The sequence below is a fragment of the Alexandromys fortis genome, unplaced genomic scaffold (genome assembly GCF_014885135.2).
Source record: "Alexandromys fortis isolate MF-2015 unplaced genomic scaffold, M_Fortis_MF-2015_v1.1 scaffold_1, whole genome shotgun sequence".
NCBI classification, from domain to species: Eukaryota; Metazoa; Chordata; class Mammalia; order Rodentia; family Cricetidae; genus Alexandromys; species Alexandromys fortis.
Window position 1 is genome coordinate 3,480,832 of NW_026067927.1, and position 26,492 is coordinate 3,507,323.

Sequence of the window (26,492 nt, forward strand, 5' to 3'; positions counted from 1 at the left end):
ACAGATGCGTGGGTGGGCACTGGTGGCTTAGCAAAATGCAGTCAGTCACTGCAGTTTGGGGGGCAATAGAAAGTGGCAAGTTGGGGAGTCACTCAGTCTGGGGAATATGCCATATGTCTGTACGCCCCTTCTCCGGGGCTACACCCGGCATCCACTGGAACCATCCTTCCTTGCTTTTTTTTTTCCTTTTCAATTTCCATTGCTTTATTAATAATCACAGAAGTCCACCTGTTTGTTACGATTCCGAAATTTCAGCCTAAAGCAAAACAAAACAATACAAAAATGAAAATCCTTTCTTAATACATTTGTAGAACATATAGAGTTTGGCTGAGCCATAAAAGCTTGCCGTAAAAACCTCCTGCCATTCTCCAACAGTCGCCAACCTCAGGTTTCCCCCATCAGCTATGTTTTCTAACGAATGTCCGATAGAGAATCTCAACAGAAATAGCTCAGAGTGTCCAAAAAGACAGGAATCTTTTTTAAAAAAATAGAATATTGCGTTAAAAAAAAACCCTCAACTATTCTTTAAGGTCTTCATCTCTTTTTCTAATGATCCCTGAAACTTACCAGGTACAAGAGTAGGTCTGGGTAGTCTTTTGTTCCTGGTCTGCCACATTGCCATGTGGGTTTCAAACCATTTTCTCACTCAGAAAAGTCGGAGTTGGGAGTTGCGGAAGTGGCCACTTGGGAGGGTCCTGCAGAGCCCCAGGTCTTCAGTACTGTTTGCATGTCTTGTTGGGATTCTTTTAAAAAGATGGTGTGGGGGGCTTTGCGTGTAAAAGGTATTTTGAAAATTGACTCCCGTGATTGGGAAAAAGGCCAGGGAATGGCAAAGATGGGTGTGTGTAGCCGAGCCATACCCAGAGCTTTCTCTTTCCCAGTCGCTCTCTTTCTCTCTAAGGGACGAGGAAACCTGGAAAACCATCGGGTTCTAGCTCGGTGGTAGATCAGACCCTGTGTTGAGTCCTGGGCACCACGGAAATAACGCAGGAAGCCTGATCTCCCACCAGAGAACAGAGCAGCGTGATAGCTGATGATTGGGGTTCATAAGCCCCCCCCCCCCCCCCCGCTGTGTACTTCCTTCAGCTCAGTCCCCAGAGTTTACACCTGCCTGCCTTGACTCCAGAACTAGCACCCACCTGTCCTGGACTGGGGACCTCCTGGGGGCTCTCAGCCCTGTGCCCTTGCTGAGTGATCATGAGCTAACAATTGCGTCTCTGGGAAAGTTTGATTTCCCATCTATAATACAGGCATAATGGATAGTTCAAAATTTGTCTCATGGATTGACCAAGCAAAAGTAGAAATAGTGCTTGGCCCCAAGAACAAGGAACCTTGGGTCCTGATGGGACAATTGCAGAAGCTTAGGGAATGCCATAGTCTGCTTAGCCCAGGGTCGGCCTGCTTTCAGAAGCTAAGTGTGATCAGGCCTAGAACTTGGATGGGACCGTCTACTTAGGCTTGTCCCCTGACTAGCTGGAGATCAGCAGGGCCTGACCAGGGTCCTTGCACCCCAGCATACCTCCCTCCTTCCTCTGAAGAGAACCCAACAAAATGTCTTCTCCCATCTGTTATACTGTGTGTTGGGTCCCCTAAGGAAGACATGAAGTCCTGCCTCTGAATGTAACCTTATTTGGACAGAAGGTGGCTGCAGAGAGTTGAGATGGGGTTGTAGGGTCGGCCCAGTGTGACTACTGCCTGGTCATAGAGAAGATCAGCATGTCAAAACAGACACCTTGGGGTGGGCGGTCACGCTGGGGAGGCCCAGACTGCAGCCACAAGCTGAGAAAAAAAAAAAATTCAGCAACCGCCCCAACTGGAAGAAGGAGGGCTCCTTTTCTAAGGCCTGCAGAAGGGCCTCTGCCCACTCCTGGGTGCAAATGTGCAGTCTGCAGCCAGCAGAGAGCAAAGCACTGCTCTTTCCATCAGTGCTTGATGGGGGTTGGTTACCACATCACCTCAGCATCTCACCTGTATCACCAGCAGAGAACCGGGCAAGTGCAGACACTTAACGAAATTTTAGGGGAGGGGTTTGGCTCAAGAGTTTGCCTGGCTTGCAGAAGAGTTGGGTTCTCTGCTTGCCACAGATGACAAACAAAAACAAGTCTTTGTAGGTGTTTTCAGGATGCAAAGCATGGTCTCTTTTCACCAGATCTGTTTCTGTGAGTGCGGGCTGACAGCCTACACCCTGTTTGGCTGGGACTAATTCTGCAGAAGAAACATAAGTTAGAAGCAAAACAGAATAGATCTTCCTGGCTGATGGTGCAAGGGGCTCAGAGAGCAGGATCTGTGGAGTTTACAGGCCCTCAGAGCACCTGCGTAAAACAGGTAGAAAGGGAGGCAAGTGTCCTTGACTGTTTGTGGGACTTGTCACCCTTAAATGGATGTGATTGTAAAGCTGGTACGTTAGCTCCAGTTTCTAGGTCCCTGGAAGCTGGTAAAGTTGATGTGGCCCCCACTCTTCTCATTATGGGAACCCCGAGTCTTCCATTCTGAGGATCTCAGAAATGGGGGCGGGGGGGGGGGGGGGACTCAGTTTTTCTGGTCACCTCTGACTGCAGATTCTTCCTCCCCTCTGTCATTGTCTCAAACCAAGACTTGGACAGACCCGGTTCTCTAGGTTGGGAGACCAGAGGAAACCTGATTTAACTGGTTCTTCCTGTTGGTGCTGCTTCCAATACCTCTTCTGTAACTCCTCCCAGGGGAATCTTCTCCACAGAAGCTTTGGCCACCCTCTGTCTGGCACTGATGACGGGGCGAAAGGGAATCGATTACATGGAGCTGATAGACACAGGCCCTCTAGCACCAGGTTTTTCCACGCGTGTGTCATATTGTATATTTTATTTTTAAAGCAATCTTATCTTACACACCAATCCCAGTTCCCTCTCCCTCTGGTCCTCCCCACCTTCTTTCCACCCCACCCCCATCCATTCCTCAGAGAGGGTGAGGCCTCCCATGGGTAGTCAACAAAGTCTGTCTCATCACTTAAGGCAGAGCCAAGGCCCTCCCCACTATATCTAGGCTGAGCAAGGTATCCCTAGTTTATGCCCTAGGAATTAAATCCTAGGGAAATCCCCAGGAAATCCACAAGGATGACCCCAGCTAAGACCCTAAACAATAGTGCCCTTAACTGCCCTTCCCCTATAATCAGATTGATGACCACCTTAATTGCCATCACAGAACCTTCATCCAGTAACTGATGGAAGCAGATACAGAAAACCACAGCTGAGCACTGGGCCAAACTCCGCGAGTCCAGTCATAGAGAGGGAGGAACAATAATATGAGCAAAGGGCCAAGACCGTGATGGGGAAACCCACACTAACAGCTGACCTGAGCAAGTGGGAAATCACGGACTCCTGACTAACAAGTGGGGAACCTGAATAAGACCTAACTAGGCCCTCCGAGTGTGAGTGACAGTTGTGTGGGATGGGCAGTTTGTGGGGCCGCTAGCAGTGTATCCATACTTTAATGGACTCAGATTTTTTTTTTTTAAAAAAAAATGAGATCTCACTTGTTAAACTAAATAATATGAACAACTTGGTGACACACACCCAGTATTTAGGAGGCTGAGGCAGAAGCTTTAACAGAGGTGAGGCTGAGCCTGTCCTATACAGTGAGATCCTGTCTCCAACTTTTTTTAAATAAATAATTTAATTTAATTAAGTAACAAATACATTCATAATGTAAAGAGGTAAAAATCCAGTGACCCAGATACTTTCTCTGAAGACAACTGGTGTCATTGGGTTTCTATGCCTTCTTCCAGAGTCTAACTGGGCCTTTGCAGACAAGTGCATCCAGGGTTTCCCCACACAGTCAGCTTCATTAAATAGACTTTAGATTATACACACACACACACATATATATATACAAATACACAGTCATGTACGTATGTGCTTCCACACCTGTACACACATGTGCACACATGTATTCCCTCACTCATAAGAATAGTGTACTGTATGAAGTGTGCACATGTTTTTTTCCATTTAATGTGGTAAGTAATCTTTATTTCCTCTCTATATACTTATTGTTTTGGTGCTAGGGACAAACGCAGGGCCTTGGGCATGGCAAGTGAGTGATTTTCCACTGAGTCCAATTTCCAGCCCTCTTTATGGCTGTATACCCTTTGTGAATAGAGAGCCCTGTTTATGCAACTATATCCTGTACTTTGACCATATCTATATAATAAATGCATAAAATAATATGATTATGGTGTATATGTATATTATTTTATGCAGCTATATAAAAATCCAGGGTCCACAAATGAAGAAAAACATTCAATATTTGTCTTTCCGAGTTCATCTTGTGCTCACTTAATCTGGTGCTCTCTGGTTGTGTCTGTTTTCTTGCGAACACCATCACTTGTTTTTCTTTTTTGGTGAACAAAATACCATTTTGTATGTGTATGTGTGTATGTTTGATGGGCCTGTGTGTGTGTGCATGCCACATTTTCTTTATCCATTCTTACATTGACGGAACACCCAGGCTGACTCTACAACTTGCCTCTTGTGATGCGGTGCACCAAACACAGATATGCAAGCATCTCTGGGGTGTGTGGACTTGGAGTCTTTGAGGTATACAGGAAGTGGTACAGCTGGGTCATACGGTAATTCTATTTTTAGGGTTTTTTTTGAAGTGCCTCTGTATTAATCTTTATGCTGGCTAAACTAATTTACACTCTCAGCCACTATATATGTATATATTTATGTGTGTATATGTTGATACATTCCTTTATTCTTGAAACCTCCACATTGCTCGATGCTTTCTGAGTGACAGTCATTCTATCTGGGGTGAGAGGGGATACATCGCTGTTTCGGTATGAATTCTGACGGCTAAGGAAGTGAACCTTTTTATGTCCATTTGTCTTTTATTCTTCAGCTTCCGAAACTGTGCTCATTTACTTAGCCTATTTATCGATCGTCTTGTTTGGTTTTCTAGTATTTAGGGTTTTTAGGTTTTTGAGTTCTTTACATGTTCTATTAATCACCTGCCACATGTACAAGTGAGAAAGCTTGTCTCCTGTTCTGTTAGTTCTGGTTTGTTTGTTTTTACTTGTTTCTTTGGCTGCACGGAAGCTTTTATTTCATATGGTCCTATTTCTCAGTTCCTAGTGTTGTTTCCCATGCTTTCGGAACGCCTTTGCCTAAAGCTGTTTCTTAAAGTGTTTGGTTGTGTTTTCTCTAATCTTTTCAGAGGTCAGGGCTTACATTAAAGTCTTTGTTCCAATTTTAATTTATTTTTGTGCGAGAGAAGAGAGAACTATCCAGAGAGCTATCAGGGAGCTGTTGTTGTATGGGTTCCTTTCTATATCCCTCCATTCATTTCAATCACTGGGGTGTGTGTGTGTGTGTGTGTGTGTGTGTGTGTGTGTGTGTGTGTACCAGCACCATACTGTTTTTGTTACTGTAGCTCTGTAGTATATATTAAAATCAAGTATATGCCTTTAGCTCATTCTTTTTGCTCAGGATAACTTTGGCTTTTGTTCTTCCAAACGTACATATATATATGTACGTTCTGTGAAGAATGTTAAAAGAATTCTGATGAGGATTGAATTGACTGTATAGATTATTCCCAGTAATATTGCCATTTTCCAGTATTAATTCTACCATTCCATGAGCATAGAGGTCTTTGATTTCTTTTTTTTTTTTTTTTTTTTGGTATTTTAAAATTATCAGTGTAGAAGTCTTCATTCCACTGTCTTGGTTAGATTTGTTCTAAAGTTTTATCTTTAAAGCTATGGTGAATACGACTTTAAAATTTCTTTCTCGGTGTGTTCATTATTGAATACAACATCGACTGGCCTCCGTGGCATTTGCATCCTGTCACCACCTTGCCCAGTATTTGTCAGTTCTAAGAGCTTTCGGATGCATTTGGTAGGACTCCTATGCAGGAGATCCTGTCATCTTCAGATTGGGATAATTTTACTTCTTCTTTCTCATTTGCATCCTTTTTTCTTGCTCTTCTCCTGCTGTTCCAGCAAAGATTTTCAGTACTATATAGATTAAGTGTGGAGAAAGTGGACACCCTATTCTGTTCCTGGTTTTAGCAAAAATAGTTTGGATTTGTCATATAATGTTGGCTGTAGGTTTGTCATATCTAGTCTTTATTATGCTGAGATACGTTACTTGTACTTATATTCCTAACTTCTTCAGTGTTTTTTTTTTTTTTTTTTGTCATGAAGTGATGTTGGATCTGCTAAGAGCTTTTTCTCTATGTATTGATAGAATACTGCAATTCTGTCCTTGAGACTATGGCATTTGTTGATTGTCTTTGTTGAACCGTCACTGTGTACTTGAGTAAAGACAGTTTGATCATGGTGAATGTTCTCTTTGATGTGTCGCTAACTGTGGTTTGCTTGTATTTGTTGAGAAATTTTGCATCTATGTTCGTTAGAGAGATTAGCCCATAATTTTCTTATTTGTTCTGTGCAGTAAACGTTGCTGGTTTTTAAACAAAATTCTTTTAGCTATTTTGGGGAGAGGGGGGTCCACCACCTAGCTCCCAAATTATCACATTATTCTTACTTACTTATGAATGCCCAACCTTAGCTTGACTAATTTCTAGCCAGCTTTTCTTAACTTAAATTAATCTTTTAAGTTTAATTATCTTTTGCCTCTGGACTTTTATCTTTATCTATTTCTGTGTTTCTTTGCTTCTTACTCTGTGGCTTGCTGTGTAGCTGGGTGGCTTGTTCCTCATGTCCTTCTCTTCTCTTTCTTGCTTCTCGATCTTTTCTCCTCTGATTTCTCCTTTTATTGATCCTGTATGCCTATCAGCCCCATCTATCCTTTCTCCTGCCTTGATATTGGCCATTTAGCTCTTTATTAGACCAGTCACGTGTTTTAGACAGGCAAAGTAACACAGCTTCACAGAGTTAAACAAATGCAACATAAAAGAACGCAACACATCTTAGCATCATTAGATGTTCCACAGCATAAACAAATGTAACATATCTTAAAATAATATTCTACAACAGTTCTGTGTTTATATAGATTTGGTATTCAAGTACTACTGACTTTTGGTTTTATATTTCAAAACAGGGTCTAAGGTTTCTGTTTGTTTTTTGTTTGTTTGGGTACTGGGAATTGAATATAGGTCCTCATCTATGCTAGGCAGGTTCTCTGCTGCTGATCTACAGCCCAACCTCATGCATTATTTTGTTTTGATGTGTGTGTGTGCCTCTGTGTGTGTGTCTGTCTGTCTGTTTGTGTGTGTGTTGATACTGGCTTTTGAAAATGAGTTGAAAGTGTGCTTCCCTTTGCTGTTTTATGGAGTATTTTGAGGAGTGTTGATGTTTGTCCTTCTTTAAAGGTCTAGTGGACTCCAGCAGTAAATCCCTCTGAGTCTGTGGGGTTTTTTTCTCAGTTGAGCAACTTTAAAAAATATTTTATTTCATATTTTCTTTGTATATTTAATTTTTATGACTCTTTGGTGGCTAGAATATTTTTATTGCTGTTATAATTTTGTGTGTGCATGCATGTGCAAACACACGCACCCATGTCCATACCATGTGAGCACAGGTGTCCTTGGGATCCAGAAGAAGCCATGAGATCTCTTAGAGCTAGGGTTCCAAGCAGTTGTGAGACACCCCATAGGGTGCTGGGAACTGAAGTCAGGTCCTGTGCAAGAGCATTACGTGCTCTTACCCACTGAGCCATCTCTCCAGTCCCCTAATCCACTTTTCTCACACGGTTTATTCTTTTCTGTGGTCTCATGAGTGTGTTTATCTCCTTCCAAGTGTGTAGAACTCCTCAAGTGTCCTCTGTACTGCTTGTATGGTGTTCGTAAATTCCTTCAGTGTCTGCCGCACCAAGGTTTTCTTTGTATTTCCCCATCAATTTTGAAGGATAGCTTTGCAGGATACAATAATCTGGGTTGGTAGTCATTGTCTTACAAAGCTTGAACTACATCTGTCCACGTCCTCCTGGCTTTTAGAGTTTTTGTCCAGGAATCTGCTGCTGTTCTCATTGTCTGAATTTTTATATAGCTTGATGATGTTCTCTGTGGCTTTCAGTGTGTTAATTTTTGTTGCTGTTGTTGTTTTTGGTTTGGTTTTGGTCTCTCTGCTCACTGTTTTAACTATGCTATGAGGTGAGGAGGTTTCTCTACCTGAATGAACATTTAGATTTCTAGATTTTCTGCTTTGACTTTTCTGCACATATTTTCTTTCTTTCTTTTTTTAAAAATCCCTTATTTATTATAATTATGTGTGCATATGATGCATGTGTGGGTGCATGTCATAGCATGTATGTAGAGGTCAGAGGACAACTTCGTGGTATTGGTTCTTTCCTTCCCCTTTAAGTGGATTTTGAGAATCAAACTCAGATCATCAGAATAGAACTGTGCAGCAAGAGCCTCTCAGACATCTTGCTGGCTCTATTTTCTTTTACAATATTTTATTAGCCTATAGTAATTATCCATAATAATAAGTTTTATTAGGGCATAGCGTACATTTATATAATATATTTGGGTCATATATACACACATTCACTTTACCTTTTATCTCCCTTCCACCCATTAATCACTTTCTTCTTCCCAATTAGCCCTTCTACGTGTTTGTGTGTGTGTGTGTCCCCGTGAGTTTCATTAGGGTTGTTTGCAGGAGCACTGTGATGGTTGATACACAGCAGTACTTATCAGTGCCTATGCCTCTGAAGAAAGTGTCTTCCCCACCCCATCACCCTCAGCGAGGGCTGGGGCCACATCAGCACCAATCCTCCACCCCCTACTTCCTCTCACACTCGCCATCTCTTCTTTCACAACACGCACTAAGCCTTCCAGCGCAAGTATAGATGCCCTATTTATGGTCGGGCCCTCAACATCTGCTTATTCTCAGTGCGTTGACCAGTGAATGAGTCTCTGCAGTCACCACTGACCACTGGGAGGGCGGGGGGAAGAGTTCCTTTGACCCAAGCTGACAGCAGCATTAATCTGATTTTGGGCTTTCATCTGGACTCTTGTTCCGTCCCCAGCTTCTAGAATGTTCCATTTTTTTATGAGTGTATTTCCTATGTTCTTAGATTGTGAATCTAATTTTTTAATTGCTGAAAAGCCTGAGGCGGTTTGTATTTGGGTGAAAGGCTGGCGATAACCTTCTCATGAGAGACACATGTAACATTTGGGAGAAGAAAGGCAGGGAACTGTGAACCGTGGTGAATGGTGGTTGGGAGAAGGAGGCAAAGCCAATGGCAAAAATGAGAGGCAGGGAGGGGAAGAGGGATGAAGAAAAGGAGGAGGAGGAGGAGGAGGAGGAGGAGGAGGAGGAGGAGGAGGAGGGGGGGGGGGGAGGAGGAGGAGGAGGGGAGGAGGAGAAGGAGGGGGGGAGGAGGAGGAGGACTGTCAAGTTGGCTTTTGTGCTCATAGCTGCTTCTGCTCTGTGGATTTTTTGCATGTGACTTTACTGAGGAGCAGAACCCTGGGCAGTGTCACCACCCCTCCCGCAGGAGTTTCAGAACCCTGTGGGGCAGGCTGTGCCTCCTCAGGGTGCTAGTGTGGGGAGTGGCTTGGTAACATCCAGACACACATGTGACTGCTGACAGAGCTCCACTCCAGTCCGTGCTGGGATTGCTTCCGCAGGCTCATTCTTTTTCTTTTTTCTTATTTTATTTTATTTGTAGTTTTGCACAACAGGGTTTCTTTATGTAGCCCTGGCAGTCCTGGAATTCACTTTGTAGACCAGGCTGGGCTTGAACTCAACACCTGCCTCTGTCTCCAGAGTGTTGTAATTAAAGGTGGGCAAGCCCATTCTTAATATAGACTTCTCAAGGTAGAGGTTGGCCTTTATTTTAAAATGTTTGAAACCAAGTTGCTAAATCCTGAAGATTATATCAATGGAGGGCTGCTGTGAGCCGCCCAGAGGCCCATCACATGGGCAGAGGGGTGGAGCCAAACCCATCCCTGTCAGCCTCGTGGTCTTGGGGGGGTCTTGTGCTGGGAAAGAAACCACCAGCTGTTTTATGTCCTCTCATTGTGATGGGCGGGTCAGCGATCTTCCAGCTAAGGCCTCATCCAGGTGGTGTCTTCCCAGTGAGCTTAGGAGGCTCATAAAGAAAAGAATTGTTCTCTTTTCAGTTCCTGTGTCCCATACCCTTATTAGTCACGGAGAAACTTCTCGGCCAGGTGTCAGGGCCTCTGTGAAGCACAGCATTCAGAAGACTTAGCCCAGTCACCAGACTGGTCAGACCTCAGGTCAGAGCTGGGATCAGCAGCAACACCCACTCCATTTAGATTGCTTCTGGCTTTTTTTTTTAAATTACTTCAGTCCCCGGTGAATAATACTTTTAAAAAATAAAGTTAAAAGTGAGATGCTTCCCAGAACTTGGAGAAGTGGTGCTCTGGCTGTCGTATATGGTAGTCTTAGTATAAGATATGGGTTAAAAAAAAAAACTCTAGGAAATTGCACACATCCTTGAAGGCAGACTATGGGGAAGAGCCTGGTAGTTATTTCTGCAATTCACAGAACATTCCAAATGATCGCAGCTATGCCTGTGGGCAGAAAGTAAAGTAAATCTGCCAAAACAATCATTTAGTTTTAAGAGAAGATCATTGTGTTTCCATCTGGGCACAGTCCCAGGTTCATGGTTCATCCCAGGCTTATGTGCTATTATTTATTTATTTATTTATTTTTTAATGATGCTAGAGATTGAACCTGAGCTGGCTGGCATGCCTGCAGGTGTAGACTATGTGTGCTTTTATACAGCATAGCTCATTTGGTGGTGGTGGTGGGGCATTCTAAAGATATGGCTGTGTCTATCCGTAATCCATCACCTTCACACCCAGAATGCCATAACATTGTAACCATCTTATTGTGGATGGCTGGCTTGCTCAAACACGGCTGCAGGAATCTCCCTAGGCCAGAATCAGGTGCCTGCGTTTATTTGGACTACTGTGACAAGGTTCCATAGCCCGGGTGGCTTTATATGCTGCAAGAATGTATTTATCACTGTCCAAGAGGCTAAAGTCTATGGTTGTAATGCCAACATGGTGTGTTCCAGGAGTCCCTTCTCTGGGCTGCAGACTGCCCACGTATTTTTTTTTTTTTTTTTGTATGCTTGTATTGTGGAAAGAGTATTGTAGAGCACGCCGGGCATTTCAATAAGGAACAAATCCTACTCCTCAGCACCTCCTTGGGAACTAATTGCCTCCCCCATATCCACCCCAAACCACTGAGGCCCGAGGTTTCAACATATGACTTGGGGATAACAGAAATAGTGCGTCCATAGTCACGTGTGCTCTCTAGCCATTGGTACTGCCTTGCTCTCTGCCAAGGTGGGCAGTTGGGTCCAAGAATGGACATGGCCCTAGATGTAAAAGTGAGCAAGCGATCCTGCAGGTGAACCTCACCTGAGAATTTACTCCTCCTTCTCTCTCATCTGAACTGTTTCTTGCTCTCTGCCTAACCTCCCACACCGGGACTGGATTCTTCTGGTCAAGCTAACTCCCCACCCTGGGAGCTAAGGAGGGGATTTCCAAATTCTAGTTTCGTTTTTGTTTATGTATGGCATTCTGGGCCCTGTCTGCAGAATAGAACTTGACAGAGCCACCCTGTGGGGACCCAAAGTGTGAAAGAAGAGAGGCTAAGGCAGGCATCTCCCTTGGAGACGATTTCTGCTGCCCATATGACCTTCCAGTCCCCGGGGCCTTTGGAGCCACACAGAAGGTTGGCATAACCAGGACTTGGATTGCTGGAGGAAGATGCTAGGTATAGGGACAAGGAGCCAGTCTCGTCACACCAGGCATGCAGAACTGATGCCATCCTCGTCTGGCACGATGGTTCTGAGATGTGTCGGTGTAGCAGCCACCTGGGAACTTTCCACTGCTTGAACTCCACCCTTGAGACTGTGCTGACGGACAGCTCGCCCTGCCCCCATGTAATTCGAAGATGCAGACAAGTGTAGGTCTCTGGTCTGGAGGGACCAGGGAGACAGTAGCAGCACCCAGACATGTGTGGTGTCTCTCTGACCCCAGCCACTTCCTCTGCATGATGGGCCCAAGAACAGGGGCTGAGTCCTTAGCTCCAGGGCTCTCTGCTGTGCCAGAACCCGGGTCCCAAAGGAAGGCTCATCTGGATTCCCTAGGGGCCTCAGTGGAGAGTCTGATCCCTGAGGAGGAAGCAGCTGGATGGCATGTGCTGAGCTGGAAGCCAGATTCCCAGGGCTTCATTGATGGAAATGGTAGGTTGTGGCCCAGGGCTGGCATGATGCAGAGCCTCTTTCTAGATGACAATAGCCATACAGAGGGCTGTGAGGTGAGAAACGTCCCTTGCTTGTAGCTCTGAGGCTCAAGCCCAAGGGGTTCCCTTCTTTGGTGATGGGGCTTCCATTCCCTCCTCAGTAAAGTACCATGATCTTACAGGTTTTGGTTTTGTGTGTATATGTGTCTGTGTGCACGTGCACGTGTGTGTGTGTGTGTGTGTGTGTGTGTGTTTGGTTGTTTGGTTTTGGTTTTATTCATATAGTGTATTACTATATAGTTCAGGTTATTCTTTCTCCCTCCCTCTCTTCCTCCCTCCTTTCCTCCCACGCCCTAAGAATCGAACCCAAGGCCTCGTGCATTCTAGGCAAGCACTCAATAGCAGCTACCCCTCCAGCCCTCTTTTCAAACTCATTTTTCTGCCTCGGGCTCCTTGCCTGGCTTGAGGTAATATTTCTACAGGGAACTTTCACACACCTACACCCTACCAAAGTGTGTGGAGTGAAAGGTATGTCTTACCTGCTGTTCATGACTCTGTGGATAAAGGGAAAGAATTGCTGGCATTCCCCCCCCCCCCACAAGACACCCTTCGCCATAGGAACCACGAAGGGGGGAAATGATAGGTTGCAGCCCAGGCCTGGCCTCACTATTGCAATAGCGCCTTCCCCTCTCAGGACCTCACTTTCCGACCTATGCACCTTACTGCCAGGGCACTTCCAGCTCTGTCAGCCTTTGATTTCTTCAGTCTCTACAGCACTGGCCGCCCTTGGGGAAGGCAGAAACCCTGGGTTCTCTGTCTTTGCTCTCTGTGGGCTGAGCTTGATGCAAAGGGTTCTGAGGGGACTGGCTGGCCTCCGTGGTGTGAGTTCGTGTGACTTGTCTACCCAAGCTTGAGAAACTAACCCCAGCAACACTTACTCTGCTGAGGTACTTCTGTCCAAGTGACCATAGCCGTGACTTGAGGTGGCTTTTTTTGGCCACCCCAGATCCACATTCTCCCTGTTCCTGAGGTTAGCGTTCGATTCCCTTTTATTTCTACCCTTCTTCTCACGGTCTATGTCCTCTTTCCAGAGTCACCACAGGGTCAGAGCTTCTCATCTTGAGCCTCCTAGGTGGCCCGTAGCAGAAGGAAGGAAGATAGAAACACCCTTAATCAAATGAGGACACAAGTCTCTATGTTTCCCAATCCTGCAACTCATGCACCCTTACACAAGCCTGGGGCCTGGGGCAAGAGAGGAGCCAGTGGGACAGTAGCCAGCAGCCTGTGGTACTTAAACCCTCTCACATCCCCCTTTCCTTCTTTGAATCCAGCCCTGGGCTGGGCATGGGGTGATGCAGAGGAAATAACAGCAATGATAAGCAGTTTTTTTTGCACAACAGGGTGTCAGACTGGGCAGACCTCACAGCAGCCTGACCAGGGGCCTGGAATTGTGACGCCTGCCACATTCATAGCACTGGGCTACTGACATTTGAATCTGTCTTCAGCTTAGCTGATGGTCTCACCTCCCTGGAGACGCCTGATGCCTTGCCTTCTCTTAACAAGACCGTCACAGAAGCAGTGACTGGCAGGGATGTCCTCAAGTCTGTGTCTTCTCCTGGCAGGACCAGTCACTCACATCCCGATATAGAGTTAGGCTTTCTCACGAACCACTCTTTTGCCTCTCTTCTGTGACTACCCATCCTGTTTGCCTGACCTCTTTATAAACAACCCCATACAGACTTGTCGTGGGCCCCGCTTCTAGGAATCTGACCTAGGACATCCCCAGTTTGCAGACTGAGGACTCCAGGAAGCTGAGTAACCCATGGAGTCACACAGATGGTGTCTACCATACGAAATTCCAGGCCAGTATCAAATGATCAAATTGTGTACTGTAATATGTATAATCAAAATGGTAACTGAAAGATTATTGTGATATTCATAAGAAATAGCAAATACCACCATATAAGAAAAGGACACTGTCAAGTAGGCTGCATGAAATGTGAAGTCCTTAAGTGACTCAGCCTTCCAAGAGCCAGGCATGGGCCCATGCCTATGATCTCAGCCAAGAAGGCTGAGGCAGGAGGATCTTGAGTGTGAGGATAGCCTGGCCTTCTTAATGAGAATGCCTCAAACAAAACAAAACTAAACTAAATAAATAAAAGAAAAAGCAAAAGTTCAAGAAAATATCACACACAACTGTGTACTATAGTAATTTAAAAATTTTGAGAAAATGAGAAATTACTTAAAAGAGAAATTGCTATACATTAATTAAAAATGAGTGGAAAACAATCAATACAATGAGAAACATTTTTTAAAAGATTTGTGTGTGTATTGTGTTGTGTGTATGTATGTGTGTCTGAGTGGTGCACACACATCCTGATAAGAGGGTGCCGAATCAACAGAAACTGGGGTTACAGGTGATTGAAAGCCACCTGCAGCGGGTGCTGGGAATTGATCCTGGGTCCTCTGAAAGAGAAACCAGTGCTCTTAACCACTGAACCATCTCTCCAACCCTACAATGAAAACCATTTTAAAGTTATCAAGTTAGCTTTTGAAAGTGTGCCTATAATCCAGGTACTCAGGAGGCCAAGGCAAGAGCATCATGAGGCCAAAAAGATCCTGTCTCAAAACAAACTCTAAAAAGATGACTTGGGCCTGGCGATGGTGGCACACACCTTTAATCCCAGCACTCGGGAGGCAGAGACAGGTGGATCCCTGTGAGTCTGAGGCCAGCCTGGTCTACAGGAGCTAGTTCCAGGACAGGCTCCAAAAACAAAAACAACAAACAAAACAGACGGCTTTGTCATTTTGGAAGGATTTTTTGCTTGTTGGAGTCAGGCAGAATGGAAGCTAGGTATGGTGGCATAGATCATCAGGTGACAAATAGTGGTGCCAAGTTTAGGCAAAGGCCGTGGAGAATGCCAGATTCCGGAATGTACTTGGATAATTTAGCCACGTGGGCTGTGAGGCTTGCCGCTTCCCTTACCTGAAGGAGGGAGCATGGTGGACTGGTTTAGAAGGGTGGGTACAAGCATGGTCTGGGACCTGGAAATATTGAACCCCATAGAAGGCATCAAAATGAGTGTGAGGACTCTCCGTTCATTTGCTGGCAGGACACCGAGGCTGATCCCACGGCTTAGATGTTTGTATAGTGTTTCAATAAACACAGATGTGCAACTGTCTCTGTGGTGTGTTGGTTAGTGTCCTTTGAATATATGCACGGGAGTGGTATCACCTCCATTCTGGTTACCATGGTTGCTACATCACTCTACACTCCCACATCGGGTAATCAGCTTCCCTGTACCTGTCTGTTTGCTGATGATAGCCATTCTGACTAGGGCCAGAAGAATCTCAGTGTAGGCTTTTGTCGTCGTCGTTGTTTTTAAAGATGTATTTATGTGCGTCATTTTTCTTCTTCTTTTCCTTCCTTCCTTCCTTCCTTCCTTCCTTCCTTCCTTCCTTCCTTCCTTCCTTCCTTCCTTTCTTTCTTTCGCCTGCATGTATGTTTCTCTGAGGGTTCTAGATACTCTGGAACTGGAGTTACAGACAGTTGTGAGCTGCCATGCAGGTGTTGGGAACTGAACCCCAGTCTTCTGGAAGACCTACTGGTGTTCTTAATCACTGAGCTGTCTGTCCAGTCCTTGGTGTAGGGTTCTGTTTTGTTTTGGTTTTTGGGTTGTTTTGTTTTTCTTTTTTTGTCTTTTTGTTTTTTGAGACTGGGTTATTCTGTATGGCCCTGACTGTCCTGGAACTCACCCTGTAGAGCAGGGGGCCTCGAACTCTGAGAGATCCACCTGCCTCTGCCTCTGCTGGGATTAAAGGTGTGTCCCACCTGGCTTCGGTGTAGTTTTTTTTTTAATTGAGAAATGCACCTTTATTGCCATGCAGATTCTCAAGCAACAAACACATTCGTTATGGGAGCATGAAAGAAATCAGAAGACCCAGAGCTATCTGCCTCTGTTTTTCCTGCAACACAGCGTCAGTCATAAACACACAGCACAGAAAATGACCTTCCAAGGCACTTTGGGACATAGCATTTTTTAATTGTTTTTACTGAGCTATTTATTTTTCTCCGCTTCCCTCCCTTCCTCTCCACCTTCTACCCTCTCCCATGATCCCCACGCTCCTAATTTACTTAGGAGATCTTGTCTTTTTCTACTTCCCATGTAGATTAGATTTATATACGTCTCTCTTAGGGTCCTCTTTGTTGTCTAGGTTTTCTGGAATTGTGAATTGTAGGCTGGTTTTTCTTTGCTTTATGTCTAAAGCTACTTATGAGTGAGTACATATGATATTTATCACTCAGTATGATGTTTTTTAGATCTATCCATTTGCCTGCAAATTTCAAGATGCCATTTTTTTTTCTCTGTGTAGTACTCTATTGTGTAATTGTACCACATCGTCTTTATCCATTCTTCAGTTGAGGGGCATTTAGGTTGTTTCCAGGTTCTGGCAATGACAAATAATGCTGCTGTGAACATAGTTGAGCACATGTCCTTGTGGCACGATTGAGCGTCCTTTGGGTATATACCCAAAAGTGGTATTGCTGGGTCTTGAGGAAGGTTGTTTCCTAATTTTCCTTGTGTAGTTTCAATTAGTATTTCTCTGCTGGTTAAGGATGTTGAACAGTTTTTCACGTGCTTATTGGACATCTGAACTTCATCTCTTGGTCAAAGTTCATGACAGACTCAATAAATTACCTTCGTGAGAAATAAACAATTTTGAATGGAATATTGAGAATTAAAAGAGGTAACCCCATAAAGTATTCACATAGAGTCCAGCAAATATTCACCATACTGTTTATGCACACTTGCCAACCTCATTTCCAAAGAAAATGTGGTGTCTTTTGTCTCTCTCTCTTACACACACACACACACACACACACACACACACACACACGTTACAAGTAAAATAAAGTGTTTTCTCTATTGAATTATTTTTTGGTTTAAATAGTCATTCCTAGTCAGTCCAAATTCTTATCTTCACCACTGCCTACATATTTCCATTTTAGGATGTCAGTGTTTAGTGGACTTTTATTTTATTTATTTATTTACTTTTGGTTTTTCGAGACAGGGTTTCTCTGTGGTTTTGGAGCCTGTCCTGGAACTAGCTCTTGTAGACCAGGCTGGTCTCGAACTCACAGAGATCCGCCTGCTTCTGCCTCCCGAGTGCTGGGATTAAAGGCATGCGCCACCACCGCCCGGCAACAGCATCAGCAATCATTTCCTGTGCTTACTATCATTCCCGTCTTTATGCATTCTTTTGTTTCTGTCTGTTGTTTGTCCTTTGTCCTGGAACTCACTATGTAGACCAGGCTGTACTCGGACTCATAGAGAGCCACCTGCTTCTGCCTCATGAGTGCTCAGATTAAAGGGGTCAGTCACCACTCCTGGCTGGTTTCCTAATTTTTTTTTAAGTTGATGATTATATGATTTTAAAGTCAAGATGTACATATTAAAAGTATATGATTTCAGGGTTGACCATGTAGTATTGGATAACTAGTTGTGGGGTTCATCCCTGTCATAGTTAGGGTTTTATTGCTGTGAAGAGACACAATGACCACAACAGCTCTTATAAAGAAGCTGGGATTGGTTTACAGTTCAGAGGTTTAGGCCATTAGCATCATGGCCGGAAGCATGATGGCATTTAATAGGCAGACATGGTGCTGGAGAGGTAGCTGAGAGTTCTACATCTGGATCCATAGGCAGCAGGAAGAAAGAGTGACAGTGGGCCTGGCTTGAGCATTTAAAACCTTAAAGCCCACCCCCAGTGACACACTTCCTCAAACAAGGCCACACCTCCTCCAACAAGGCCCTGCCCTCTAATAATGCTACTCCCCATGAGCCTATGGAGGCATTTTCATTCAAACCACCACACTCCACTCTCAGTGTTTCTTCATTGCCCACAGGTCCTTGTCTGTGTCCCCGTGAGATTCCCCACTTCCATGTTAGCCTGTCTGTTGGTCTGTAACTTGTTCAGGTCTTGTTTAGCAGTCATATTGTCGAGGTATCACGGGTGTAGCTTCCGTGTCATTTCTAGGAGACACAGTTCTTACAGTCTTTCTTCCCCTCTTAGTCACTGCTCTACTGCTGTGAGGACGTACTGTAACCAAGGCAACTCTTACAAAGGAAAGCATTTAATTGGAGGCTTGTTTACAGTTCTAGAGGGTTAGTCCATGGTCATCATGATGGGAAGTGGGCCAGCATGCCACTGTAACTGGAGTTGAAAGCTTAGGTCCTGATCTACAGGGAGGGTGGGGACTGGGGCTGGCATAGGCTTTTGAAACCTCAAAACCCACCCCCAATGTCACACACACTCCAACAACAATGCACCTTGCAATCCTTTTCAAACAGTTCCACTAACTGTGAACCAAACATTCAAGCTCTTCTCATTCAAACCACCACAGCCTTCTTATTCATACACACACACACACACTAGTGTATCTCACAGCGACAGAGCTACAAAGCACAGGCTAAGAGGAAGAGCATTTGGCTAAGGAATTATATCCTTGACCTCCAGCTGAGGCACATGTGTAGGTAGTCAGGTGTGAAGCTGGGGACTGGGAGGGGCCACCAGGCTTTTATGACATCCTCCAAAAGAAAAAGGAACACCAGACTCACCCATCAACGGAGGACAGGTAAGTTTATTTCTCAGCTGTCCACTTCAGGGAGTAGCACTAACCCTTGGGATCTATGGCCATGTGACTTGGGAGTGCGGTAATTTACTTGTAATAATAATTTACAGAGCTTTTCCCTGGAGCTCTTTTAATAGCCCTCTATTCACAAATATAAAACACACATGTGTTTGTTTTCCCCTAAATACTGTCATTGCTTGTCCTTGGCCGCATTCTCGGTGTAGCTCCAGGGGATCTGATACCCTTTTCCGACATCCAAGAGCACCCCACGTGCATGTGCACACACACATACACACACACACACACACACCACCACCACCACCACCACCACCACCACTTACATGTAAATAAAAAGCAAAATAAATTTTTAATAGTTGTTCTTTACTTGGCTGTGGTGGCAAATCCCACTGATTAGTGAGTTTTGAGTGAGCAGGAAGCTCATTTGGACTCTATTCCATTCCTTTGGTCAATTTCTTTTCTGTTTTTAACCCAAGTTCCTTACAGTGGCGGCCACTATAGAAGATATTTAACTGTGCTTAAAAGCTTTCCCCACATAACTGCCTGCCTATCCCTGAAATGGTCTTTTGATAAAATTGCCTTCAGTTTTTCTGTCTTGTGTGTTCCCATGCATTGACCCTGGGTCTTGTGTTTGCTAAATACATGCGTACGTGCTGTACACCGAACTGCCGCCTGAGCCCTTAACCACCCAGATCTAACTGAAAATGCCTGCTGCTGTCACATTTACACCCTATAGTCACACATCGGTTTGCTTTTTTTTTTTTTTTTATCCAAATGACTCTTCTTGTCATCTCATCAAGGACTCTGGGGTCCTGATGGACTTCAAGTGGCTTTGTGTTCTGCCTGATCTCACTGTAGAGATTTTTTTCCCTTCTGCTTTCTGTGGTACGGGCAGGTGTGTCTTAGACTGTGATTGTAACAGAATATCACCGTCTGGATCTCAACTGTTGCTCACACTCTCAGAAGCTGGAAAGACCCAGATCTGAGAGCCAGCACATCTGTTGTCTGGCGATGGCTCCCAGCCACCTGCTGTGTTTCCATGGGGGGGGGGTGGAGAAAGAGACAGTGGCTTCCTGCATCTTCTTATAGGGACACTAGAAGCTCCACCTCACAGCATCGGTGCATCTGTGTAGCCCCATCTCCGAGCCTGCTCGCTGGTGTTTCCACGGCACCACGTGCACTCGGGAGAACATTAACTTGGTACCACAGTAAGGTGTACTACCATGCTCAGGCTTCACCGCCTGCTCTTCTTTTAGACAGGGTCTATGCAGCTCGGGCTGATCTTGAACTCACTCTGTAACTGAGGATAGTCTTGAACTCCTGACCCTGCTGCGTTCACTTTGCAAGTGCTAGATTACACACGCCCATGCATCACCATGCCCAGCACTTTCTGATGATTAAAAATGAGAAAGTAAAGCTTTAAAGTCATGAGAAAGAAGGGTACAAGGCTGACCTCCTGGGGACTTTGTGAGAGAGGGAGGAGGCTGGTGATTGTGGTGAGGATTATTCCACTGTTGTGCAAATCAAGAGCAGGATCCAGCTGTGGAATCGTTATGACACCCAGGCTCTGAGTTTAGGAGGACGTGTGTGTGTGTGTGTGTGTGTGTGTGTGTGTGTGTGTACATGTGTGTATGTGTGTGTATGTGTGTACATCCTCCATTCCTGGTCCAGTAGGATGGCACCAGGAAGGTTGTGCCAACTCTAGCGACATATAGATCTTGGTTGGGAAGAACTCATTTGGTTTGTGAGGGTGGAGGACTTCTGTGGGCCGTGTCCTCAGAGATATCTCTAAGGCAGGAGTAGGGGCAGGGGCAGGGGCAGGGGCAGGGGCAGGGGCAGGGGTGGGAACCAGAGTTCTTGACACAGCAGTGTTCCTCACGGCTCTGGAAGAAGAGGAGAGCATCATGTCTTCTCTCCCTTTAGCACCTGCACTATGAAAACAGGACACAAACTGAAGGGCTTAAGACAAGGCCCAGACACTCCAGAGAGCCTCTGCGTGGGAACGCTGGACCATCTATCATGATCCAAGAAGCCAGGTAGGTGTTTTTTTTTTTCTCTTCTCTCTTTTCCTTTCTCCTCCCGCTCATTCCTCCTCATCCCTCCTATGGCCACGACTGTCAACCCCCACACCCCTGTGCCACCAGTCAGCTGTACCCTTTTGCTGCCATGCATGGTAACCAAGAATGGCCTACAAGTTCTAATGGTGTGGGCAGTCCAGACTCTAGAGTGCCAAAGATCTCTGGGCAGGTCTGACAGACATAGCACTTATAGCTCCACGCCCTGAGGACTAGAGCATCAGAAGCCAGAGACTTAGAATTCTATGTATTCAGAGTAGAGGCTTTGACTCTGGGCTTGGTCACCGGGTGCTAGGCAGGATCTGATGGGCTCTTCTTGCACTGATGAGGGCACCTACTATGCAATTAGAAATTTGGCTATGTTTATAAAGCATAGCACAAGGAGGAGAGGTTAGCTAGTCTTAATGGGAGGTCACTGTGGGGGTGCAGTCTCTAATATCCAGGAGGAAACTGTGGTCCGTGTTTTTCACCCTGTTCATACTGCCATCAGGAGGGAGTTTGCCATTTCATAGGTCTCAGGTTGGGGTGCTTGCCATGTCCATGTCAATAACACACGTTCACCCAAGATTGCCTCCACTCCCCACAACAGACAGAGAAGACCCTAGCTCAAAGTCACACTGTGAGTGTATCAGCCCGGTCCCGCTGCGGTAACAAATAGCTCGCCCGAAAGCAGCGTTTCGTTTCCCCCCTTTCCTTTCTGGCTGTTGTGAATGGAGGGGAGCTCTGGCCCACAGAATTGTCCTCTGGCCCACACTCAGGTTAAAGGAGTAGCCATGATCTGAAAAGGCACAGCGGAGCAGAGACAGGGTGAGTCACATACTGGCTCGTGAAACATCTGCACAAATGTGACCTGTGTAATTTTTAACAGTTTACCAGACAAACGGAGTTTCACAGCCACACCCAAATGCTAAGGGATGGTTCCTTATTGATACCATCAAGGGACCAGAAAGGAGGAAGCAGGGTGTCTGTAAATGTCCCTGAGATCTACCACAGAGAATTAGTATTAAACCACGCCAGTAATCATCTCCTGGCTCTGGGCCGTGGATTGTTTTGCCAAAACTATGTCCCAGAGGTTGTTTCCACAGAAGTCATAATGTCTCTTATGGTGAGATGTGCACCGTCTGCCAGCGGTGGTTGCTTAAAGAGTTTGGTGTCTTATCTCAAGAGGTGGGACACCTACGGCAAAACAAAGCCTCCATGTCAGGCTGACGTGAGGATAAGGAACTGCCCAGCTTCACCTGTCCAGACCTCCTTCTCATCTGTCACCTTCTGCCCTGGGTGATTCTTTCCCAAGCAGCGGACAGCCTAGTCCAGTAAGGAAGCCATGCCCTTGTTCTCGGGACATCTTTTGGACAAAATCAATCACACAAAGGTCTTGTCTCATGCTACCCGAGGCTCTAAGGCTTTGGAAGTTTACTGGCCTGGGAGCCTCCCCCCCCCCCAAAAAAAAAACCCTTAATTCTGATCCTGTCTCTGCCACAAACTTGGTATGTGACCTTGGGTGCTTCCTTCTCTCTTCCTTGGCCTGAATCTCCTCCAGGGACAATGGTCCCTGCCTAAGGATCGTGTATGTGAGCACATGACTTGTAAGCTCTGGGGCAAGTCTTAGATGTCTGATGGAGGACAGGAGCCTGGAAGGAGCCCTCATTGAGTACCCAGGATATTCAGTGGGGGTAGCAAGGCCAGCTCCCAGGTGGGCCTCCCCGACTCTTTCTAGAGTTAGAGGTGTTAGCTCTGCAAATTGAGGATTAGCTAATCTATGATAATATACTCAGAGAATACCATGCCTAACACAGTATGTACTTCATTAGTGTTGATGGAGAAATATACCCCAAACAGTTTATTCCATCATATAGACCACCATTTAATTAGCTCATCCTCCAACTGTTTGCGATTCATGTTGCTTCTGACTTTTAATTATTATAAATAATCGTGCCATGCACTGTTTTATAATTTAAAAAGTTGTGTATCCATGATGGCTTCCAACTCAAATGGATTTACTACATAGAAACCACGGCTCATTATTTTAGGCTTCTGCTTTGTGACTGCCCTTTGATGATGTGGGATTCCCCTTTGTATGCTGTGAATACGGTTGGTTAATGAATAAAAAAAAAAAAACTGACTTGGCCTGATAGGGTAGAACAGAGCTAGGTGGGGGAAACTAAACTGAATGCAGGGAGAAGGAGAGCAGATTCAGAGAGAAGCCGTGTAGCCCCACCAGAGACAGACACTGGTTGGAATCTTGCCGGTAAGTCACAGCCACATGGCGATACACGGATTACTAGAAATGGGTTAAATTAAGGTGTACGAGTTAGCCAATAAGAAGTTAGAGCTAGTGGGCTGAGCAGTATTTTAAATAATATAGTTTCTGTGTGGTTATTTTGGTTCTGGGCGGCTGGGACAAACAAGCAGCCTCCTTACGACACTTGCCATCTATGGGAACTCTTTCCGGCAGGCTCTTTGAAGCTTCCATCTAGAGGTGGAGAGCGGGCTGGAGAGATGGCTCAGCAGTTAAGAGTTCTTGCTGCTTTTCCAGAAATCCCAGAGTTAGATCGCAACACCCACAGCAGGTAGCTAGGAACTGCTTGTAATTCCAGGGAACCCAGTGACCTCTTCTGGCCTATATAGGTCACACAGACACATACACATAAATATAAATTAAAACTCCATTTTTGGAAAGAGAGAACTAGCAGAGAGGAGAGAGAGAGAGAAAGAGAGAGAGAAAGAGAGAGAGAGCACAGATGGTTTGTAGTAGCTAAGACCTGGGTCCACTTTATGCAGAACTTCTTGACAGGATTTTGAACCACATAAAAATGTACTTCTCAGGCACATAATAGAGGGCTAAAGGCACAGAGTCCAGGGAAGCTGAGCAACTTCACTCACACGTTCCTCAGCACTGACCTTGACCCCATTACCCAACAGGATTGCCCAAGGTCTAGGTATCCTGTTAACATTCCAGCCACCAGAAAGAAGCAAAGGAAAGCAGATAACATTCCTCTTGCATCCCACTGACCAACCCCACTCCCATCATGTGGCTGTGTCTAACTATTAGGGAGCCTGGGGGGTCAAGTCTATTCTGGATATTCAGGGAACAGTTGGGAGTTATAGTTCTAAGAAAGAACAGTATTAGTGGGTGGCTAGACGTCTCTGTCGTGAGATGAACCCAGACTGAAGCAGCACAGATGATCCATGGAAACAGCATCCTCAGAGCCTGGTATATTTTGAAGAACTGGTAAACTGTTCTGCTTAGCGTGTGTGTGTGTGTGTGTGTGTGTGTGTGTGTGTGTGTGTTTACAGATCAGGGGAGGGTACAGAAGCAGACCTGTCCCTAAAGCTGATTGTGAGCAGACACAGCAGGCTACTTTCTGTTGCTGTGATACAATACACTGACGATAGATAGAGTACAGCCCATTATTACTTGGGAGGTCCGGGCGGCAGGAGTGTGATGCCCAAGGGTAGAGTCCATTATACTGGGAGGTCAAACGGCAAGAGTGTGATGCCCAAGGGTCCAGTCCATTACATTGGGAGGTCAGGGTGGCAGGAATGTGATGCCCAAGGGTCCAGTCCATTACACTGGGAGGTCAGGGCGGCAGGAATGTGATGCTGTTGGTCTTATCCACTGTCAGCAAGCAGAGTGATTAATGCCAGTGCTCGGTCCCCTCCCTGCCCTCTAGACAGTCCAGGGTCCCCTGCCCAGGGAATTGTTCCATCCACATCAAGATGGGGCCTCCCATATCAATTCATGTAGTGCAGACAATCCTCCACATGTATAGCCAGAGGCCCATCTTCCAGATTGACAGTTAACAGAAATCACCATAGACCATATACCCCAGCCTGCCTACCTCCCACTCACCCACCCCCAAGCTCACCCGTTTCCCCTCATCTCCACAGGGCCAGCCTCTGATGGACTCTGAGAGTCTCCGACTGAACACTGAGAACCTGTGGACCAGGCTTGTGAGTCTGCTGAGTAAAAACTCAGAATGGCTGAGTGCCAAGGTTAGGTTCTACCTCCCTACCGTGGACCTGGATGGCAGCAAGGCCCTTGACCCTGAGAGCATTGATGTTCAGCTCAGGAAGCTGCACACCCAGAGCCGGGCCACCTGGGAGTCTTTCATCCATAGTCTGTGCATGGAGCTTGACGTGCCTCTAGAGCTGGAGGTACCACTGCTGAGCATCTGGGGCCCAAAAGATGGTAAGGGTCCACACGGGAAGTGCGAGGCTGCCAGCACAGCCTTGTGACCTGCAGAGCTTCAGCCTCCCCGTCCCTGCCCCCACTGACCCATCTGGTCACACAGAGAGGACATAGAATAGCCGTACATCCCAGGTGCCTGCAGTGACCAAGAGGCTTCCTTCTGCGGCGCAGTCAGAAGACCTCAGTACCTACTAATAAACAGGGAGGTTGACTATCCCATTCAGTACCATCTTGAGCATGCACTAAGGAGGAGCATGAGATAACGAGGGACAAGGAGTCCTTGGATAGAAAGTGAGACCCCACCCATGAGCTCTATTAGTGTGGAGGCGGGGACATATACTCGCATACACATGAACAGACAGCTCACACAGGCATGTGAGCAAGTACACACATATATGTGTGAAGACATGCATCCTTACTGAGATACACACGTGTATATATATATATATATATATATATATATATATACATGTACACTTCTGCATGTTGTTGCATGCAGAGTGCACCACCTGCTTCCCTGAGAGATGACTGGGTGTCAGTTTTTAATCTATGGAACCTATGGCTGCTCCCAGAACAGATACCACTCAGAGCTATCCGGGCACCCTATATCCTCTTGACACTATCTATCCTGCATTCCCGGTGACACGTGTTCTGCTCTGTTTTACAGAACTCTCTAAGCAGTTAGGAGCTGGTGAGGACAGCCATCCTGGACCTCCGCTTCACCACGGTGAGATCTGGGGTTAGGGCTCAGGGTGCCAACTGTTATGCTCAGTCTTCACCTTAAGCTAGTGGTGGCTAGTGACCATCATTTCTTCTGCGGCACATGGGCCAAGCCCCACTTCCTCCCTCTCTGTGACTTTCAAGGCCTGCCCCCACTGCCTTTTACCAGGAATCTAATTTGGGTCCCCAGGAGAGACTCTGAGTGTAGCTAGCCTCAGCCTTCTAGATCCCCCATCAGGTGTCACCCAGAGAGCCTGTTCTCATGTCCCTGTTCCCTCGTGGAATTCTAGGAAGGCAGGTATCATGTCATGGTGTTGACGTGTATTCTCAAGGACCAGTTACAGGCTCAAATAGGTAACTGAAAGATTCACAGAGCCTGACCCTTTCCTGGTGGACATGGCGCTTAGAATATCCTGCTGTGGGCCTGCTCGCTTTATCCTGGCCCCGAGCCTGAAGCTTCTGGTAAAACCACGGAAATGGCCTTCTCATAATTCCCAGGTGTCCCATACTTCTCTTCCTAGGCCCACTTGTGGAATAGAGCACCCCAAATCTTCTGCCTGGGTTCCCCTTCTCTCCCCTATGTCCTCATTCCTCTCTTTCCAGGTGTCAAGCGCCCTTTTCAGAGCTATGGGTCCTCACCCCGCCGGAAGCACTGCAGGAAGCAGCAGCTAGGTGAGTTATGGGAGT

The 26,492-nt window shown here is 45.9% G+C and overlaps 1 protein-coding gene across 2 annotated transcripts in view; it reads left to right on the forward strand.

The window, feature by feature from the left end:
- Nlrc5 (NLR family CARD domain containing 5) overlaps positions 1 to 26,492 on the forward strand; it is a 78,376-nt gene that overhangs the window by 230 nt on the left and 51,654 nt on the right. For both annotated transcript variants that reach the window (XM_050143981.1, XM_050143982.1), the window contains exons 2-5: positions 20,742 to 20,854; positions 24,785 to 25,085; positions 25,753 to 25,812; positions 26,409 to 26,477. In XM_050143981.1, coding sequence (XP_049999938.1) covers positions 24,797 to 25,085; positions 25,753 to 25,812; positions 26,409 to 26,477 — 418 coding nt within the window. In that variant the 5' untranslated portion in view covers positions 20,742 to 20,854; positions 24,785 to 24,796. The remainder of the gene's footprint in view (positions 1 to 20,741; positions 20,855 to 24,784; positions 25,086 to 25,752; positions 25,813 to 26,408; positions 26,478 to 26,492) is intronic.